This window comes from Procambarus clarkii, chromosome 28 (assembly GCF_040958095.1).
Source record: "Procambarus clarkii isolate CNS0578487 chromosome 28, FALCON_Pclarkii_2.0, whole genome shotgun sequence".
NCBI classification, from domain to species: domain Eukaryota; kingdom Metazoa; phylum Arthropoda; class Malacostraca; order Decapoda; family Cambaridae; genus Procambarus; species Procambarus clarkii.
In genome coordinates this window covers 38,071,889-38,095,031 of record NC_091177.1, presented here as the reverse complement: position 1 = coordinate 38,095,031, position 23,143 = coordinate 38,071,889, and the positions used below count along the sequence as shown (strand labels likewise).

Sequence of the window (23,143 nt, the reverse complement as noted above, 5' to 3'; positions counted from 1 at the left end):
TAGCATTAAACCTCACAATTATGCATAAAACTTTCCCATTCATAGAACCTTCCGAAACACAAGACACCGACTTATCAAACCTTTGACCTTCCAACCAAGAAATACAACCCAAGATAAGTGCAAAGACTACCTGATCGAACTGACTCAGATGATCCATAAGGAACACAGAAATCAATTGCCTCATAACTCTGTCATAACGATCAGTGAAAGAAAACAGGCATATGCCTAGGCACCATATCTCAATCATAACTCTCAAAACAAGTTCACACCCTCTGATGGTGAACTTGAACACAACACCCACATTCATCAACCGTCTAGTCTTCCAAGAGACTAAATAAAACATGCCGAAAACTTTACAACCTTCACCATCACTTCCCAAGTGATTTACGTCTGATGACAACCAATCAACCAAGAGGTTTAAGGGTCTGAACATCTTGAAGATGAACAGCAGATTACCTGGAAAACGCCCAAGGACAATCTGAAACCCTTCACAATAATTAACTCTAGGTAGGATAACCTTATCCTCCAACTTGCATTGCACACCTGGAGCCTCAAACATCTGCTCCCCAGTATGATTTAATCCTTCACCCACAATATGATTCTGAAAATCAACACCAATATGACTCTGAAAGTCAACACCACACTTAAGTGGAACATACACTTTTATCACTCGTGCATCAAAATTAACTGGATCTGAATATAGAGACACTGCTCTAGCATAACTCACCACTTCCTCAGAACTGGATGCACAACCTACTTGAGTAAACTCTCTCTGCTCCACCACAAGGCTTGACAAAGATGTCCCACAGTCCATTACTTCACAAGAAAATGGCTGCAGAATAAAAGTAGAGTTCAACATCCTACACACACTCTGACTCAATGTACACAATGAGAAATACTTCCTCCACATAGAATAAGAATCACAACTCCTCAACTTAGATCCAATTGCTGCTTTACCACTCTTAATGATTTTACCAAAATTTCCTCCCATGACTTCTGGAGCTGCTTGGAGTACTGTCTGCTCACAATCAACAATATCACTACCAAGCTGGGTCACATCCTCACAGACAACTGAAGAGGGAGGCTCAATGGGTCTCCATCTACTCAACAGAAGCTGATCCTCTGGCTGCTTTCCCACACTCTCCAAAACTGGATCTACTGTACAGACTGTCTCCTTGCTTCTCTCTGAAATCTTAGGGTCAGTTCTACTCAAAGCACATAAATGAAAGGAATCTGAAGCGAGCGGGCAAGTAACAGGTAGTTTGACCTCCTCCCCTATTATATCACCTTGACTAGGGTGAGGCGGGGCCTCTACAACGGACTTACTCTCGACAACTGATTCTAAACTTGGAGTGAGCGGGAATACTTCTGCCAACCCGACATCTTGTCCTAAACCATTCACTTGGCTGGAATACAGAGTCGTGGCTTTTAAGTTTCTCTCAACTCCTGGCACAACGTTCGTAGTGAGCGGGCAAGACAATGGTACATGGACATCCTTTCCCAATTTATTGGAATAAAGCAGAGTCATAGTATCAAGCTTACTCTCAACAACTAAATCGGCCACACAGGAATCTGGAACAACCACATCCCACTTCTCCACTGAAGGGGTACTGGTTACTGGAACAAATGCTTGAGTAACAACATCAGAACTGACAACTGGATTTATAAGAGTACTGACATCAGCACAGGTAGAATGGACAAAACCATCTTCTACAACAGGTTCATTCATAGAACTAACTTCAGCACAGGCAGAATAAACATGGTCTGCAACGGGCTGTTTACACAAACGGGGATCATTCTCACCCACAACATGATTTATGGCCACATCATTACCCAATATAACATCCACACCTGGGATGGGCAACTGTGTACTAACACCCACAGTGCATAAACGTGGTGTAATGGTGGATCTGAAATTAATGTCTATTAGAGGTACAGTTTTACATCCTGCAACACTCTGAAGAACAACAAACTTTCCTGTCTCTCTCTTTTCAACATCAGAAAGAATACTGGATGAAATTATGGTTTGGGAAGCACCTGTATCACGAAGAATAACCACTGGCTTCCACTTTCCATTAATACACAAAACTTCACCTGAAGACATATATGGTGAATACTGTTTCACCCAATTGGGGTTTACAGTTACATGTTTATTAGTAAGTTTATTTTGCACACCTCTGCAATAAATGAGACCAGTTGGTCGTAACTCAGGGTGCAATATAAAACATGAATGAATTCCATGGCCTTTTCTCTTACAATGGGAACAGGACCTTACAGTGGACACACTGGTAGAACCAACTGTAGGTTTAGAAATAACCTTATTATTATTTGACATTCCTGACAAGGAAGTAGCAGGATTAGGTTTTGTAAGAGAAGAGCTCATGGGAGTAACTGGAGTACCAGGAGGAGACTTATACTGATAAGGAGTACGGTGAGCATTGAAATTTACTCTACGACTAGACTTAGGTGAAGTGGCCGTAAACGGGGCCTTAGTCAACAACTCATGCTCATCCGCGAGCTTTGACAGCTCATCAATGTCTGTTACATTCTTTTGTTCTGCCATAAAAGTAGACAACTGGTCTGGGAGACATGACAATACTTCTTCCATTATAAGAAGATTCTTTAAAGCATCAAAATCAGTGACTGGAAGTGACTTTAACCATCTGTTGCAAAATTTCGTCTTCTGACGAGTAAAATCTGCTATTGTCTGATCACTTGTCCTCCTTAGATTCCTGAACTTTTGCCTGTGTGCCTCTGGATTTAGTTGATAAGCATTTAAGATGCTTTTCTTTACAAAGTCATAATCAAAACTATGAGCGTCAGGTAAGGATGTGAAAACCTCCTGACTACGCCCCTTGAATTGAGACTGCATAATGGCTACCCACTGATCCCTTGGCCAGTTCATACTGATGGCAATTTTATAAAAATGTGCAAAGAAAACCTCAGGATCTTCCTCATTGAACTTGGGCAACTCTATATACTTATTCATCCTGATGGGATTATTATCACTATTTGTTGAAACATTACTAGTATTTCCATGCCCAGCTGCCATACGCTGTGTTTCAAGCCTTAAGTTAGTGTCAGCCATTTGTTGTTGAATCTCTAATTGCCTAGTTTGTTCCTCGGCTTGTTGCTTCTTTGTGGCTTCAAGTTGCAACTCAATTAAACATCTCTGGTTTTGTGCCGCAATTTCTAAACGCCTAGTCTCAAGCTCCCTCTGCTGAGCTTCAGCCTCTAATATTTGCTGTTGCTGTTGAGCTTCAATCTCTCTTTGACGAGCTTCAGCCTCTAATATTTTCTGTTCTTTTTGAGCTTCAAGCTCTAATTGGCGAGCTTCTAACTCAAGACGCTTTAACGTCATCTGATCACTCGACTCCTCTCTTAACTCCTCTAGAATTTCTTCACCTAAATCCCCATTCTCAACAAAATGCGTCACAATGACTTTCAATATTTGGGCTTTAACCATTCTATTGCTGGCGGTCAAATCCAAATGATTTGCCATTTGTATTAACTCAGTCTTTTTAAGGTTCTGAATCCCTTCAAAGTCTGGGTGAGCCACCAACGCTGCAACTTTCTCCTCCATCGTTACTAACACTTGGCACTTGATTCACAACAATAATTAAAATAATGGCACTGCACTACACTTCACTGTAAAATTGTCACCACACTGAAAATTCGCTTGGCCTCACTGCACAAACAAAATATATAGGATGACTTACTTCAAAATCGTGAAACGTTGTTACTTGACACACAGGAAGGCTTGCTTGGCACATGGAATAGTTCTTAAGAAACACACAGACACTTGACACACTGGTACCTAGGAAGGCAAGGTTAGATTAGCATAGTTAAGTTAAAAGTGGGACAATATTTCCCGGCACAGGCCCCCATAACTCTTTGTTACCTATCGTACGTTACGGCTCGTGATCCTACAGCAGCCAAACTTTAATAAGTCTAGGGATACGACACAACTGCTGTTCTCAATAGCGAATCACCAGTATAACCCCTTAATAAGTACTGAGCACAAAATAGAATCTTCATAGGACTGAAGAATAAAGATACTAAGTATATATATATAATTTATATTAAATAAATCTCAAAAGCAAACAGATGATTATATGGTCACAATATATCACATTAAAAAATATTACTGTAACTTCCAGACATTAAATCAATACTAAGAATAATTATATGGCTAGAATAAAAGAATGACTTAACTCCAACAAGTGTTATCTCCCCGGTTTCTGCTCAGCTACTAAACTCTCGCTCTGTCGCCACCCATATTCTCACCTCCCGTCTGCCTCATCCCAGGATGAGGGATGGAAACTAAGGACTTTTTAATATTATAAACTAATTGAACAACCACTTGTTCTCAAAACACATAAGACTGCAAGTTACATATAATAGTTGCTTACAAAATATATAAGTATAATGACACCTGTTTAATTACAGTATATAAAACATTTCCTAACTAAATAAAAGTGACAACTGGAACTCCCAAACTGAACAGGTCCAGCTTTCCCGTATCAATCAAGTAATAGACGTGTGCAGAGACAACCGCTCTCCTGTCCACTGACGCTGCCAAACCACACGACAATTTACCCAAAACACAATGTGTGTACATATACATGCAATGATAAAATAAAATAATATTTATTTTAAATTTATATACGTATTCTGCTAGGAGTACGTAACACCAGTCACCTGTACTTGAGTAATTTTGCTGTTTCCCTGTGATTGGCCGCCCCACCTGCCTGATCAGCTCTGAAGTGTACATAGGTGTCAGCCAGGGTGGATACACAGGTGTAGTCCCACAACAAGTGTCTATCCTCCTTCCAGGAGTATATGGTGATGCCATCAGGGCGAAGTGCGGGGAAATCCGGGTTTTGGACCCCTAGGATGCGAGGTTCTCTCTCCGCTGAGCACCTATCTGAGACGAGGCTTCTGATGATGATGTCATTGACCTCTTTGTGTCTTGCATGAAAGCCCTTTGTGCTTCCGCAATGCAACCCATGCAGTCCGTATTGGTCTGCTTCCACCCTGTTGCAAATACACTTGTATACAGTGTGAATAGGGGCACCAAGGCGGAAGGCCACTGCTACACGAATTGATTCTGGATATATATATATATATATATATATATAATATATATATATATATATATATATATATATATATATATATATATATATATATATATATATATATATATATGAAAATTCATTCAGGCTTGTTCGCATATATATATATATATATATATATATATATATATATATGTCGTACCTAATAGCCAGAACTCACTTCTCAGCCTACTATTCAAGGCCCGATTTGCCTAATAAGCCAAGTTTTCCTGAATTAATATATTTACTATAATTTTTTTCTTATGAAATGATAAAGCAACCCTTTTCTCTATGTATGAGGTCAATTTTTTTTATTACAGTTAAAATTAACGTAGATATATGACCGAACCTAACCAACCCTACCTAACCTAACCTAACCTATATTTATAGGTAAGGTTAGGTTAGGTAGCCCAAAAAAGCTAGGTTAGGTTAGGTTAGGTAGGTTAGGTAGACGAAAAAACATTAATTCATGAAAACTTGGCTTATTAGGCAAATCGGGCCTTGAATAGTAGGCTGAGAAGTGCGTTCTGGCTATTAGGTACGACATATATATATATATATATATATGTCGTACCTAGTAGCCAGAACGCACTTCTCAGCCTATTATGCAGGGCCCGATTTGCCTAATAAGCCAAGTTTTCATGAAATAATTGTTTTTCGACTACCTAACCTACCTAACCTAACCTAAGCTAACTTTTTTGGCTACCTAACCTAACCTAACCTATAAAGATAGGTTAGGTAGGGTTGGTTAGGTTCGGTCATATATCTACGTTAATTTTAACTCCAATAAAAAATAATTTACCTCATACATAATATAATGGGTAGCTTTATCATTTCATAAGAAAAAAAATAGAGAAAATATATTAATTCAGTAAAACTTGGCTTATTAGGCAAATCGGGCCTTGCATAGTAGGCTGAGAAGTGCGTTCTGGCTACTAGGTACGACATATATATATATATATATATATATATATATATATATATATATATATATATATATATATATATATATATATATATATATATATATATATATATGTTTCATTGAATTTGACCGCATATTCTGTATTTATTATTTTCTGGTTTAGGGCTTCTATCCCTCTAACTAATTTCTTAGCATCAGGGCTTAATTGGAATAGGAGTTCTCCAAAACTCATTTTCGTACTTTTAAGGTGAAGAAAAGAAGTGATTTACTATAGAGTGTATTACACTTATTTGTATAATTTGCACGACGTTTCGAACCTCCATGGTTCATTCTCAAGTGAACAATCTTACAATACTAGTTGATTTTATACCCGCATTAGGTCAGGTGATAATACAATGAAGGTGAAAAACATGGGGGGATACATAAGGGATAAACATAGGGGCTGCAGAAGGCTTATTGGCCAATACGAGGCATCTCCTATCTAAACACAAAGATTAATACAGTGTAATTAGCCTGTTATGTTGGACATTGTCTTCTGTGTTGGCATCGATATGTTCTTGTCTTGTCCTTACTCTCATGGTGGGTAGAGTGTACTCACTCTACCCACCATGAGAGTAATATATATATATATATATATATATATATATATATATATATATATATATATATATATATATATATATATGACCGAAAAAGTAAGATTAATAATTCTAACACGAATTTTCTCAATCTTTCGTACATTTCTTTTCACTGTTGGAGGTAAATCAAAAATCAATTCTCCAAAATTCATTTTTATTTTCACCCCTTCCACCTCACTCAAATGTAGATATAAAATCGGAGATGCGTAAGTTCTATTCAGTTGTGTATTTGTGAACTAAAGTCTTTGAAAATGTAATAAGTTACGCGAAACGCGAAACGCGCTCGTGTCGCATCAGACTAGAAATAAAAATGAATTTTGGAGAATTGATTTTTGATTTACCTCCAACAGTGAAAAGAAATGTACGAAAGATTAAGAAAATTCGTGTTAGAATTATTAATCTTACTTTTTCGGTCATATTTAATAATATATGTGTACAGGAAAGACTGCTACCAAAATATACTAATATATATATATATATATATATATATATATATATATATATATATATATATATATATATATATATATATATATATATATATATATATATATATATATATATATATATATATATTATATATATATATATATATATATATATATATATATATATATATATATATATATATATATATATATATATATATATATATATATATATATATATATATATATATATATATATATGTTTCATTGAATATGACCGCATATTCTGTATTTATTATTTGCTGGTTTAGGGCTTCTATCCCTCTAACTATTTTCTTAGCATCAGGGCTTAATTGAAATAGGAGTTCTCCAAAACTCATTTTCGTACTTTTAAGGTGAAGAAAAGAAGTGATTTACTATAGAGTGTATTACACTTATTTGTATAATTTGCACGACGTTTCGAACCTCCATGGTTCATTCTCAAGTGAACAGATCTTACAGTACTAGTTGATTTTATACACGCATTAGGTCAGGTGATAATACAATGAAGGTGAAAACATGGGGGGATACATAAGGGATAAACATTGGGGCTGCAGAAGGCTTATTGGCCCATACGAGGCATCTCCTATCTAAACACAAAGATTAATCCAGTGTAATTGGCCTGTTATGTTGGACATTGTCTTCTGTGTTGGCATCGATATGTTCTTGTCTTGTCCTTACTCTCATGGTGGGTAGAGTAAATAGTTCCGTGATTTGGGTGTTCATGGTAGGTCGCTCTATTCTTATGTGAATTGCCTCAAGAATTTGTAATCTTCTTGAATCTTGGGTTTTGTCTATTATGCAAGTATTCTTGTTCAACATTTCTCTTGTTAGAGTAATGTCATGGGCTTGTCTCATGTGATTCCTAGGGGCACCAGATTGAAGATGGCATGTCAAACGCCTCGTCAGCTTGGTCGACGTCATACCTATGTACTTACATTGAAGGTTACATCCTTCGTGGGGGCAAGTGTACATGTATACAACGCTTGACTGCTGTAGAGGGTTCTCCGTCGGCTTCGGGCTGTTTTTGATAAGGAGTTCGGAAGTCTTCTTGGTTTTGTAGAATATTATCAGGTTTATGTTTTGGTTAGGAGTAGTGCTTTTTACTCCTTTACGGATTATTTCTTTCATTATTCTTTCCTCTTTTATATGTTCACTGTGCATGGTTGATTTGTAATATAATTTTATTGGGGGTGTTGTGGTTTCTGTTCTGGGTTCTGAATTATACCAACGGTCCAAGTGTCTTCTTATAGCAGCGTTTATTTCCGCGTTGCTATATCCGTTGTTCACCAATACCTGAGTTACTCTTTCAAACTCTCTACTCACGTTGCTCCATTCAGAGCAGTGGGTAAGCGCTCGACGAATATAAGCATTGAGAACACTGGCTTTGTATCTTTGGGGGCACTCACTTCTACCGTTCAGGCATAATCCTATGTTGGTGGGCTTGGTATATACGTTGGTGCTTAAAGAGGTTCCTGTTTTTGTTATTAGTACATCCAAGAATGGCAGACTGTTATTTTCACTATTTTCATGTGTAAATCGGAGTACTGTCTCTCTCTCTAGGTGTCTTTTTAGGTCAATTAGTTCATCTGAGTCTTTTACTATTACGAATACGTCATCTACATAACGGCAGTATACAGTTGGTTTTTGTCTGCTACTGAAGACCCTATCTTCGATGGTTCCCATATAAAAATTAGCAAATAAAACTCCTAAGGGGGGGAGCCCATTGCTACTCCGTCTATTTGTAAATACATGTCTCCTTGTGGACTGATGAAAGGGGCTTCCTTTGTACATGCTTCGAGAAGACTTTTCAAGTGTGGCTCAGGTATGTCTAATTTGGGGGTGCTCTCGTCTCTGTATACTCTGTCCAGTATCATTCCTATGGTTGTGTCGACTGGGACGTTGGTAAAAAGGGATTCAACGTCCAGGGAAGCGATAATTCCATCGGGCTGGGTAGATTTGATCAATTCTAGGAAATCTGCTGATGATTGTAGACAAAACTTACTTGGAGTGTATGGAGTTAGGAGTTCATTGAGTTTCTTTGCCAGGTGATAAGTTGGGGTTGGTATTTGGCTGATTATAGGGCGTAGTGGGTTACCTGGTTTATGCGTCTTAACATTGCCGTAGGCATATCCTAAGCCATAGTCGCCTTGAAGTTTATTGAAATGCACACTACCTTTCTTTGCGTTGATTGCTGTAATTGTTTTGTTTACTTTCCGCTTAAGGTCTTCTACGGGGTTCCTCGTGATTCGTTGAAATTTGGAGTCGTCACTTAGGATGTCGCTAATTTTGTTCATGTATTCATGGGTAGGAATCAATACATATGCTGCTGTTTTGTCGGCTTTTCTTATTGTTACGTCTTTCAGATTTTTTAGTTGTTTCGCTGCTTCTTTGAGTCGTGGGGTTAAGATTGTAGATGAATATGTTCCTCGTTTTTTCCCTGCTTCTGCAAGTAGTTCAGCTTGAAGTGTGTCAGTGGTGATGACTTTTTTGTTGTCTTCTAGCTTATGGATATCGTCCAGAAGCATTTCGATTTCCAGGCGTTTTTGATGCATCTTTGGTTTAGATAAGAATTGACAATTTAGACCAAGATTTAAGAGGTCTCGTTGGTCCTGGGTAAGATCATAAGAAGTCAGGTTAAAGTAGCCATCTTTAGGACGAGGGATTTTTATTTTTAGTTGATTTTATACCCGCATTAGGTCAGGTGATAATACAATGAAGGTGAAAACATGGGGGGATACATGTTTTCACATAAAGTGGCTGTGACGATCTTTGTCTGGAACCCGTAGGTGCGGGACCAGGACGTCCACCTCCCGAGGGTCGTGCAGCCCAGGCTCTGCTTCAGGAGGCTGGGGTCGTTCATACCCTTGATGGGGTGGTTCTTCTCAGGCCCTGACAATGGCGGTCTCCGGGGACGGAGGTCTCTGTGCCATTCTTTACCACCTTCGAGGTCAACCCCTGAACTCACAGTTTCTGCGACGGCGCTGGAACCAATTGTATTGGCGTATGCCTTTCCATTGGAGACTTTCAGCGCCGTGGAGAGCGGCGACCTGCTGCCTGGGTAACAGCTTCTCCCCCGAATCAACTTACCCTGGCTTTGCGCCCTGGTGAGGCCACTCCAGACCGACAACCAGAGCGCAACTCCATAGTCTCCTGAGACTGATGGATGCCTACTACTATATATATATATTGTGACGATAATCTCCTTCAAGAGATTGAGCCCGCTCTTCCCTCCACAAATACGTCGTTACCTCTATATAAAACTACTATGGAGGAAATGTCCAACAACGACAACAACACCAGCAAGGTTTGCCAGAGCGCAAAACGTATGCAGCCAGGGACACCTGCTCAGACTCAAACCGCCAAACTACCCGTCTTACTGCCGGCTCCTCGCTGATTGGTCGCCGGTCTGGCTGCAACTGCACTCACCCCCCCATACTACTTGATGTCTGGGGCCGCCACGACCTCAGTCCTCAGAATATTCCGTGCTTTCACACAGTTAACACTTCTCCCTGCTAGACGTAAGCTTTGGCGTACGTGTACTAAGAGAGGTGATAGCTTAAAGCCAATATTCCAGCACCTCTCATTTATTTGTATATTGCACTTCTTGTTATTTTGCTCACTTGTCTTAACGTAACTTTTCATTGTGTCATTTAATTATTCTTATTATTTTGATTGATTGATTTTATTATACGAATTTGTTTGTCCATTTTATTCATGTTTTGTTTATTTAACGTAATTAAAATTTCATTGTTAAAGTTTACTTGTGTTTTGTGTGTCTTCTCCTTACCTTACCACAGACGAAGTTCCAGATTTTCTATTTTTTTTTAATACTATGTAACGAGGCCATACCCCTAGCTTTGAACAGCTAGGGGTATGGATTTGAATTTATTGTTATGGTGTTCAGCCCTATTTTAACCTATATCCCGCCTATTGGAGTCATATCACCCTAATTTGTATATATCTTGAAGTATCGGGAGGAGATTTTGTACATTTGAGAAGAAGCCTTAGCTGTCGTTTGATGGCAAATAGGAGTTTTGTTTGTTTGGACAGTGGCTTTAGGCTTTTTCTGCCAGGAAGGTTCTCCTACCTTTCGGAGGAGAGCTTTGCCACACAATAAGGTTAGGCTACAAAGCATTGCAAGAGCCTCGCCAGCCGTCTTCTGATTGGTCAGTAGCCGGGGTGTGGCATTGTTGATCAATGATGTGGCGCCCATTGTGTGACGTAGCAGGTCAGTGGCCGCCTGCAGCTCAAGACAGGAAGTGAGCGCCAAAGCTTACCCTGTCGTAATCGAGCGGAAGTGCCAAAGCTTTGCTGTTGGGAGTGTCTTAAATGGGTGCATGAAGGAAGAACTGCAGAGAGGAGGGATGTGCACAAAGATGATCCAGCCTACGAGTCGTCGTTGGACCTACGACGAGCCAGCCTACGAGTCGTCGTTGGACCTACGACGAGCCAGCGTACGAGTCGTCGTTGGACCTACGACGAGCCAGCCTACGAGTCGTCGTTGGACCTACGACGAGCCAGCCTACGAGTCGTCGTTGGACCTACGACGAGCCGGACCCTTGTCCCCTTGAGTTAGGTGGAGTTACTCGTTTAAGGAGAAATAATATTGAATTTAATGTAAGAAGATTTCTAGGTTCATTGCATATGAGTACGGTTATAGATATATATATGTTTTAGGTATGAACTATCAGTGATTATATATTTGGAGGAATATAATCCGTGGCCAATGTAGTTATGATTTAGTAAACCTTCATATTTACTTTCTCTCTTCCATTTTCTCTATGATAGAGCGATTGGGTTGTTGCATACCATTCCTCTGCATAACATACTATACAGTAGAATTCAAAATACCACCACTGAGTATAGTGTGCTGAGTTGTGTATAGTAGTGGACTCAGCTGGCGGTCTAACTCCACCATCCTTCTTCTTAAGGGCACAAAGGGATGCTCCGAAGAAGAATGGTTTAATTATGTCTCAGATCAGCCCAGAGAAGCAGTTGTTGACAGGCATCTCCTTGAGATGCTGAGGTCTTACTCCAATGTATCTCCCTGTTGAGTCTGGCGAAAATGACATCACATTTTATATATACTCCTGCTATTAAATCCGATCACTAAAATTGGGATATAAATAATATCTGAGCTGTTGATGCTCATAATATCTTAAACATACTCTAATAAATCCAGGAATCAGGCAGTCATACGACTCAACATAGAGATGCAATAGATACAGATACAGTAAAATATTGTAAATGAAAACATTAATATACATTATAAGTAACTTTTAATATTCCAGAAATTGTTAAATTCTCCAGTTCATAAGAACAGAAAAAATCATAGAAATTTTGTTCATAAACTGGAGAAAAGTCACGTAATAATGTTAAAATGTTTCTTCACAGAGCAATATCATAAACCTTCATCAAAACCTTTTACCGAGTTCCTCGAGTGTGTCAGTGTGGGAGGTGGCAGCGGACGGCCAGGGTGCTAACATGACGCTGACGCGGCTCCCCCATGTTGTCGACCAGGCTCGGCAGGTAGGTCACTCTCACGTTACTACTGACTCAACTAAAGCACTCTCACATTTCTGATGACGTAGGTAGGCCACTCTCACATTAATGCTGACGTGGGTATGCCACTCTTCCACAACAGTTGAAGTGGGTAGGTTACTCACATAATTGATAATTGTTTACTCAGACATTATTCCAGTTGTGGGTAGGTCACTCTCACATAACTGGTAATGCAGACTGGTCGCTCTTACTTTTCTGTTGATGCGGGTAGGTCTCTCATTTAACTACTGACTTGGGGAAGGCACAGTCACATTACTGCTGATCGTGTACAGTAAAGTTACTGCCGATGCAAGTTGGTCACTTTCCCATTATGTTTGATGCAGGCAGGTCACTCACATTTCTGCTGAAGTGGGTAGATGTTACACGTTTCCGTGGTGTCACTCACCGAAACAGGAGTCTGGCAGCTCTCTCAAGGACTAACTCAGACCTACAATCATCAAAGGGTGGCAGAGAAAAATAAGGAATTCTCATACGACTTCGGCCCTTGAGTATTCCTCAAGGCGTCGTGTACGGCACATCGTCTGGGGCACAGACCTCTCTTGCACAGTGCCCACTGCATAATCTTTACAACTCTGTTCACACTGCACCTGGTGCAGATGTCAAATGCCTGGGGAAGTTTGGATACCCTTTACTCTCTATCAAATGTATCCAGACTCTCAGTGTCTCTCATACGTCAGTAGCCTCACCCAGGGATCTACAGTACCTCCTTGCTGTTGTCTAGTGTAGACTGTTACGCCAACGCAATTTCAGTGCGGCTCGTGCTCTTGTCAGATTTATCCAAAATCACAGTAGCCTATCGGCGTCAATAATATCTAGGGTTTATAAAGAAAACAACTGTTGAAATGAGAACACCAATTTACTCTGTGGTAGCAAAACAAAATATAGATAAAAGGTACACTATCAATCACTTATTAATCACTACAGGGCTACTAAACACTTACACATTGAAAAACAGGAAAAATGGCATAGTAATAATATATATATATATATATAACGTCGTACCTAGTAGCCAGAAAGCACTTCTCAGCCTACTATGCAAGGCCCGATTTGCCTAATAAGCCAAGTTTTCCTGAATTATTATATTTTCTCAATTTTTTTTCTTATGAAATGATAAAGATACCCATTTCATTATGCATGAGTTCAATTTTTTTTTATTGGAGTTAAAATTAACGTAGATATATGACCGAATCTAACCAACCCTACCTAACCTAACCTAACCTATCTTTATAGGTTAGGTTAGGTAGCCGAAAAAGTTAGGTTAGGTTAGGTTAGGTAGGTTTAGTAGTCGAAAAAACATTAATTCATGAAAACTTGGCTTATTAGGCAAATCGGGCCTTGCATAGTAGGCTGAGAAGTGCGTCCTGGCTACTAGGTACGACATACATATATATATATATATATATATATATATATATATATATATATATATATATATATATATATATATATATATATATATATATATATATATATATATATATATATATATAACTGAAAACTCACACCCCAGAAGTGACTCGAACCCATACTCCCAGAAGCAACGCAACTGGTATGTACAAGACGCCTTAATCCACTTGACCATCACGACCGGACAAAATGAGGTGATAGCCGAGGCTATTTGAACCACCCCACCGCCGGCACTCGGATAGTAATCTTGGGCATAGCATTTTACCAAATCACCTCATTCTTTGGGGCACACGTGAGGAACACAAATGCGAACAAGCCTGAATGGTCCCCAGGACAATATGCAACTGAAAACTCACACCCCAGAAGTGACTCGAACCCATACTCCCAGAAGCAACGCAACTGGTATGTACAAGACGCCTTAATCCACTTGACCATCACGACCGGACAAAATGAGGTGATAGCCGAGGCTATTTGAACCACCCCACCGCCGGCACTCGGATAGTAATCTTGGGCATTTTACCAAATCACCTCATTCTTTGGGGCACACGTGAGGAACACAAATGCGAACAAGCCTGAATGGTCCCCAGGACAATATGCAACTGAAAACTCACACCCCAGAAGTGACTCGAACCCATACTCCCAGAAGCAACGCAACTGGTATGTACAAGACGCCTTAATCCACTTGACCATCACGACCGGACAAAATGAGGTGATAGCCGAGGCTATTTGAACCACCCCACCGCCGGCACTCGGATAGTAATCTTGGGCATAGCATTTTACCAAATCACCTCATTCTTTGGGGCACACGTGAGGAACACAAATGCGAACAAGCCTGAATGGTCCCCAGGACAATATGCAACTGAAAACTCACACCCCAGAAGTGACTCGAACCCATACTCCCAGAAGCAACGCAACTGGTATGTACAAGACGCCTTAATCCACTTGACCATCACGACCGGAATAAATGAGGTGATAGCCGAGGCTATTTGAACCACCCCACCGCCGGCACTCGGATAGTAATCTTGGGCATAGCATTTTACCAAATCACCTCATTCTTTGGGGCACACGTGAGGAACACAAATGCGAACAAGCCTGAATGGTCCCCAGGACAATATGCAACTGAAAACTCACACCCCAGAAGTGACTCGAACCCATACTCCCAGAAGCAACGCAACTGGTATGTACAAGACGCCTTAATCCACTTGACCATCACGACCGGACAAAATGAGGTGATAGCCGAGGCTATTTGAACCACCCCACCGCCGGCACTCGGATAGTAATCTTGGGCATAGCATTTTACCAAATCACCTCATTCTTTGGGGCACACGTGAGGAACACAAATGCAAACAAGCCTGAATGGTCCCCAGGACAATATGCAACTGAAAACTCACACCCCAGAAGTGACTCGAACCCATACTCCCAGAAGCAACGCAACTGGTATGTACAAGACGCCTTAATCCACTTGACCATCACGACCGGACAAAATGAGGTGATAGCCGAGGCTATTTGAACCACCCAACCGCCGGCACTCGGATAGTAATCTTGGGCATAGCATTTTACCAAATCACCTCATTCTTTGGGGCACACGTGAGGAACACAAATGCGAACAAGCCTGAATGGTCCCCAGGACAATATGCAACTGAAAACTCACACCCCAGAAGTGACTCGAACCCATACTCCCAGAAGCAACGCAACTGGTATGTACAAGACGCCTTAATCCACTTGACCATCACGACCGGACAAAATGAGGTGATAGCCGAGGCTATTTGAACCACCCCACCGCCGGCACTCGGATAGTAATCTTGGGCATAGCATTTTACCAAATCACCTCATTCTTTGGGGCACACGTGAGGAACACAAATGCGAACAAGCCTGAATGGTCCCCAGGACAATATGCAACTGAAAACTCACACCCCAGAAGTGACTCGAACCCATACTCCCAGAAGCAACGCAACTGGTATGTACAAGACGCCTTAATCCACTTGACCATCACGACCGGACAAAATGAGGTGATAGCCGAGGCTATTTGAACCACCCCACCGCCGGCACTCGGATAGTAATCTTGGGCATAGCATTTTACCAAATCACCTCATTCTTTGGGGCACACGTGAGGAACACATATGCGAACAAGCCTGAATGGTCCCCAGGACAATATGCAACTGAAAACTCTGAAATACATGTCTACAGGAAAGACTGCTATCAAAATATACTAATATATATATATATATATATATATATATATATATATATATATATATATATATATATATATATATATATATATAACTGAAAACTCACACCCCAGAAGTGACTCGAACCCATACTCCCAGAAGCAACGCAACTGGTATGTACAAGACGCCTTAATCCACTTGACCATCACGACCGGACATAATGAGGTGATAGCCGAGGCTATTTGAACCACCCCACCGCCGGCACTCGGATAGTAATCTTGGGCATAGCATTTTACCAAATCACCTCATTCTTTGGGGCACACGTGAGGAACACAAATGCGAACAAGCCTGAATGGTCCCCAGGACAATATGCAACTGAAAACTCACACCCCAGAAGTGACTCGAACCCATACTCCCAGAAGCAACGCAACTGGTATGTACAAGACGCCTTAATCCACTTGACCATCACGACCGGACATAATGAGGTGATAGCCGAGGCTATTTGAACCACCCCACCGCCGGCACTCGGATAGTAATCTTGGGCATAGCATTTTACCAAATCACCTCATTCTTTGGGGCACACGTGAGGAACACAAATGCGAACAAGCCTGAATGGTCCCCAGGACAATATGCAACTGAAAACTCATACCCCAGAAGTGACTCGAACCCATACTCCCAGAAGCAACGCAACTGGTATGTACAAGACGCCTTAATCCACTTGACCATCACGACCGGACATAATGAGGTGATAGCCGAGGCTATTTGAACCACCCCACCGCCGGCACTCGGATAGTAATCTTGGGCATAGCATTTTACCAAATCACCTCATTCTTTGGGGCACACGTGAGGAACACAAATGCGAACAAGCCTGAATGGTCCCCAGGACAATATGCAACTGAAAACTCACACCCCAGAAGTGACTCGAACCCATACTCCCAGAAGCAACGCAACTGGTATGTACAAGACGCCTTAATCCACTTGACCATCACGACCGGACATAATGAGGTGATAGCCGAGGCTATTTGAACCACCCCACCGCCGGCACTCAGATAGTAATCTTGGGCATAGCATTTTACCAAATCACCTCATTCTTTGGGGCACACGTGAGGAACACAAATGCGAACAAGCCTGAATGGTCCCCAGGACAATATGCAACTGAAAACTCACACCCCAGAAGTGACTCGAACCCATACTCCCAGAAGCAATGCAACTGGTATGTACAAGACGCCTTAATCCACTTGACCATCACGACCGGACATAATGAGGTGATAGCCGAGGCTATTTGAACCACCCCACCGCCGGCACTCGGATAGTAATCTTGGGCATAGCATTTTACCAAATCACCTCTTTCTTTGGGGCACACGTGAGGAACACAAATGCGAACAAGCCTGAATGGTCCCCAGGACAATATGCAACTGAAAACTCACACCCCAGAAGTGACTCGAACCCATACTCCCAGAAGCAACGCAACTGGTATGTACAAGACGCCTTAATCCACTTGACCATCACGACCGGACATAATGAGGTGATAGCCGAGGCTATTTGAACCACCCCACCGCCGGCACTCGGATAGTAATCTTGGGCATAGCATTTTACCAAATCACCTCATTCTTTGGGGCACACGTGAGGAACACAAATGCGAACAAGCCTGAATGGTCCCCAGGACAATATGCAACTGAAAACTCACACCCCAGAAGTGACTCGAACCCATACTCCCAGAAGCAACGCAACTGGTATGTACAAGACACCTTAATCCACTTGACCATCACGACTGGACATAATGAGGTGATAGCCGAGGCTATTTGAACCACCCCACCGCCGGCACTCGGATAGTAATCTTGGGCATAGCATTTTACCAAATCACCTCATTCTTTGGGGCACACGTGAGGAACACAAATGCGAACAAGCCTGAATGGTCCCCAGGACAATATGCAACTGAAAACTCACACCCCAGAAGTGACTCGAACCCATACTCCCAGAAGCAACGCAACTGGTATGTACAAGACGCCTTAATCCACTTGACCATCACGACCGGACATAATGAGTTCGAGTCACTTCTGGGGTGTGAGTTTTCAGTTGCATATTGTCCTGGGGACCATTCAGGCTTGTTCGCATTTGTGTTCCTCACGTGTGCCCCAAAGAATGAGGTGATTTGGTAAAATGCTATGCCCAAGATTACTATCCGAGTGCCGGCGGTGGGGTGGTTCAAATAGCCTCGGCTATCACCTCATTATGTCCGGTCGTGATGGTCAAGTGGATTAAGGCGTCTTGTACATACCAGTTGCGTTGCTTCTGGGAGTATGGGTTCGAGTCACTTCTGGGGTGTGAGTTTTCAGTTGCATATTGTCCTGGGGACCATTCAGGCTTGTTCGCATTTGTGTTCCTCACGTGTGCCCCAAAGAATGAGGTGATTTGGTAAAATGCTATGCCCAAGATTACTATCCGAGTGCCGGCGGTGGGGTGGTTCAAATAGCCTCGGCTATCACCTCATTATGTCCAGTCGTGATGGTCAAGTGGATTAAGGTGTCTTGTACATACCAGTTGCGTTGCTTCTGGGAGTATGGGTTCGAGTCACTTCTGGGGTGTGAGTTTTCAGTTGCATATTGTCCTGGGGACCATTCAGGCTTGTTCGCATTTGTGTTCCTCACGTGTGCCCCAAAGAATGAGGTGATTTGGTAAAATGCTATGCCCAAGATTACTATCCGAGTGCCGGCGGTGGGGTGGTTCAAATAGCCTCGGCTATCACCTCATTATGTCCGGTCGTGATGGTCAAGTGGATTAAGGCGTCTTGTACATACCAGTTGCGTTGCTTCTGGGAGTATGGGTTCGAGTCACTTCTGGGGTGTGAGTTTTCAGTTGCATATTGTCCTGGGGACCATTCAGGCTTGTTCGCATTTGTGTTCCTCACGTGTGCCCCAAAGAAAGAGGTGATTTGGTAAAATGCTATGCCCAAGATTACTATCCGAGTGCCGGCGGTGGGGTGGTTCAAATAGCCTCGGCTATCACCTCATTATGTCCGGTCGTGATGGTCAAGTGGATTAAGGCGTCTTGTACATACCAGTTGCATTGCTTCTGGGAGTAAGGGTTCGAGTCACTTCTGGGGTGTGAGTTTTCAGTTGCATATTGTCCTGGGGACCATTCAGGCTTGTTCGCATTTGTGTTCCTCACGTGTGCCCCAAAGAATGAGGTGATTTGGTAAAATGCTATGCCCAAGATTACTATCCGAGTGCCGGCGGTGGGGTGGTTCAAATAGCCTCGGCTATCACCTCATTATGTCCGGTCGTGATGGTCAAGTGGATTAAGGCGTCTTGTACATACCAGTTGCGTTGCTTCTGGGAGTATGGGTTCGAGTCACTTCTGGGGTGTGAGTTTTCAGTTGCATATTGTCCTGGGGACCATTCAGGCTTGTTCGCATTTGTGTTCCTCACGTGTGCCCCAAAGAATGAGGTGATTTGGTAAAATGCTATGCCCAAGATTACTATCCGAGTGCCGGCGGTGGGGTGGTTCAAATACCCTCGGCTATCACCTCATTATGTCCGGTCGTGATGGTCAAGTGGATTAAGGCGTCTTGTACATACCAGTTGCGTTGCTTCTGGGAGTATGGGTTCGAGTCACTTCTGGGGTGTGAGTTTTCAGTTGCATATTGTCCTGGGGACCATTCAGGCTTGTTCGCATTTGTGTTCCTCACGTGTGCCCCAAAGAATGAGGTGATTTGGTAAAATGCTATGCCCAAGATTACTATTCGAGTGCCGGCGGTGGGGTGGTTCAAATAGCCTCGGCTATCACCTCATTATGTCCGGTCGTGATGGTCAAGTGGATTAAGGCGTCTTGTACATACCAGTTGCGTTGCTTCTGGGAGTATGGGTTCGAGTCACTTCTGGGGTGTGAGTTTTCAGTTGCATATTGTCCTGGGGACCATTCAGGCTTGTTCGCATTTGTGTTCCTCACGTGTGCCCCAAAGAATGAGGTGATTTGGTAAAATGCTATGCCCAAGATTACTATCCGAGTGCCGGCGGTGGGGTGGTTCAAATAGCCTCGGCTATCACCTCATTATGTCCGGTCGTGATGGTCAAGTGGATTAAGGCGTCTTGTACATACCAGTTGCGTTGCTTCTGGGAGTATGGGTTCGAGTCACTTCTGGGGTGTGAGTTTTCAGTTGCATATTGTCCTGGGGACCATTCAGGCTTGTTCGCATATATATATATATATATGTCGTACCTAGTAGCCAGAATGCACTTCTCAGCATACTATGCAAGGCCCGATTTGCCTAATAAGCCAAGTTTTCCTGAATTAATATATTTTCCCTAATTTTTTTCCTATGAAATGATAAAGCTACCCATTTTATTATGTATGAGGTCTTTTTTTATATTGTAGTTAAAATTAACGTAGATATATGACCGAACCTAACCAACCCCACCTAACCTAACCTAACCTATCTTTATAGGTTAGGTTAGGTTAGGTAGCCGAAAAAGTTAGGTTAGGTTAGGTAGGTTAGGTAGTCAAAAAACAATTAATTCATGAAAACTTGGCTTATTAGGCAAATCCGGCCTTGCATAGTAGGCTGAGAAGTGCGTTCTGGCTACTAGGTACGATATATATATATATATATATATATATATATATATATATATATATATATATATATATATGTCGTACCTAGTAGCCAGAACGCACTTCTCAGCCTACTATGCAAGGCCCGATTTGCCTAATAAGCCAAGTTTTCATGAATTAATTGTTTTTCGACTACCTAACCTACCTAACCTAACCTAACCTAACTTTTTCGGCTACCTAACCTAACCTAACCTATAAAGATAGGTTAGGTTAGGTTAGGTAGGGTTGGTTAGGTTCGGTCATATATCTACGTTAATTTTAACTCCAATAAAAAAAATTTACCTCATACATAATGAAATGGGTAGCTTTATCATTTCATAAGAAAAAAAATTGAAAAAATATATTAATTCAGGAAAACTTGGCTTATTAGGCAAATCGGGCCTTGAATAGTAGGCCAAAAAGTGAGTTCTGGCTACTAGGTACGACATATATATATATATATATATATATATATATATGTCGTACCTAGTAGCCAGAACGCACTTCTCAGCCTACTATGAAAGGCCCTATTTGCCTAATAAGCCAAGTTTTCATGAATTAATTGTTTTTCGTCTACCTAACCTACCTAACCTAACCTAATCTAACTTTTTCGGCTACCTAACCTAACCTAACCTATAAAGATAGGTTAGGTTAGGTTAGGTAGGGTTGGTTAGGTTCGGTCATATATCTACGTTAATTTTAACTCAAATAAAAAAAATAGACCTCATACATAATGAAATTGGTAGCTTTATCATTTCATAAGAAAAAAATTAGAGAAAATATATTAATTCAGGAAAACTTGGCTTATTAGGCAAATCGGGACTTGCATAGTAGGCCAAAAAGTGCGTTCTGGCTACTAGGTACGACATATATATATATATATATATGTCGTACCTAGTAGCCAGAACTCACTTCTCAGCCTACTATTCAAGGCCCGATTTGCCTAATAAGCCAAGTTTTCATGAATTAATATATTTACTATAATTTTTTTCTTATGAAATGATAAAGCTACCCTTTTCACTATGTATGAGGTCAATTTTTTTTTATTGGAGTTAAAATTAACGTAGATATATGACTGAACCTAACCAACCCTACCTAACCTAACCTAACCTATATATATAGGTAAGGTTAGGTTAGGTAGCCAAAAAAAGCTAGGTTAGGTTAGGTTAGGTAGGTTAGGTAGACGAAAAAACATTAATTCATGAAAACTTGGCTTATTAGGCAAATCGGGCCTTGCATAGTAGGCTGAGAAGTGAGTTCTGGCTACTAGGTACGACATATATATATATGTACGACATATATATATATATATATATATATATATGTCGTACCTAGTAGCCAGAACTCACTTTTTGGCCTACTATTCAAGGCCCGATTTGCCTAATAAGCCAAGTTTTCCTGAATTAATATAATTTTTCCAATATTTTTCTTATGAAATGATAAAGCTACCCATTTCATTATGTATGAGGTCATTTTTTTTTATTGGAGTTAAAATTAACGTAGATATATGACGGAACCTAACCAACCCTACCTAACCTAACCTAACCTATCTCTATAGGTTAGGTTTGGTTAGGTAGCCGAAAACGTTAGGTTAGGTTAGGTTAGGTAGGTTAGGTAGTCGAAAAACAATTAATTCATGAAAACTTGGCTTATTAAGCAAATCGGGCCTTGCATAGTAGGCTGAGAAGTGCGTTCTGGCTATTAGGTACGACATATATATATATATATATATATATATATATATATATATATATATATATATATATATATATATATATATATATATATGTCGTACCTAATAGCCAGAACGCACTTCTCAGCCTACTATTCAAGGCCCGATTTGCCTAATAAGCCAAGTTTTCATGAATTAATGTTTTTTCGTCTACCTAACCTACCTAACCTAACCTAACCTAGCTTTTTTTGGCTACCTAACCTAACCTTACCTATAAATATAGGTTAGGTTAGGTTAGGTAGGGTTGGTTAGGTTCGGTCATATATCTACGTTAATTTTAACTCCAATAAAAAAAAATTGACCTCATACATAGAGAAAAGGGTTGCTTTATCATTTCATAAGAAAAAAATTATAGTAAATATATTATTTCATGAAAACTTGGCTTATTAGGCAAATCGGGCCTTGAATTGTAGGCTGAGAAGTGAGTTCTGGCTATTAGGTACGACATATATATATATATATATATATATATATATATATATATATATATATATATATATATATATACATATTTATATATATATACACATA

At 40.8% G+C, this 23,143-nt stretch overlaps 1 protein-coding gene across 1 annotated transcript in view; it reads left to right on the top strand.

Moving 5' to 3' along the window:
* The window catches only part of LOC123755113 (uncharacterized), a 74,634-nt gene that overhangs the window by 7,763 nt on the left and 43,728 nt on the right, over positions 1-23,143 (top strand). The window contains exon 3 of the mRNA XM_045737594.2: positions 12,545-12,679. Within this exon, the coding sequence (XP_045593550.2) occupies positions 12,545-12,679 (135 nt within the window). The remainder of the gene's footprint in view (positions 1-12,544; positions 12,680-23,143) is intronic.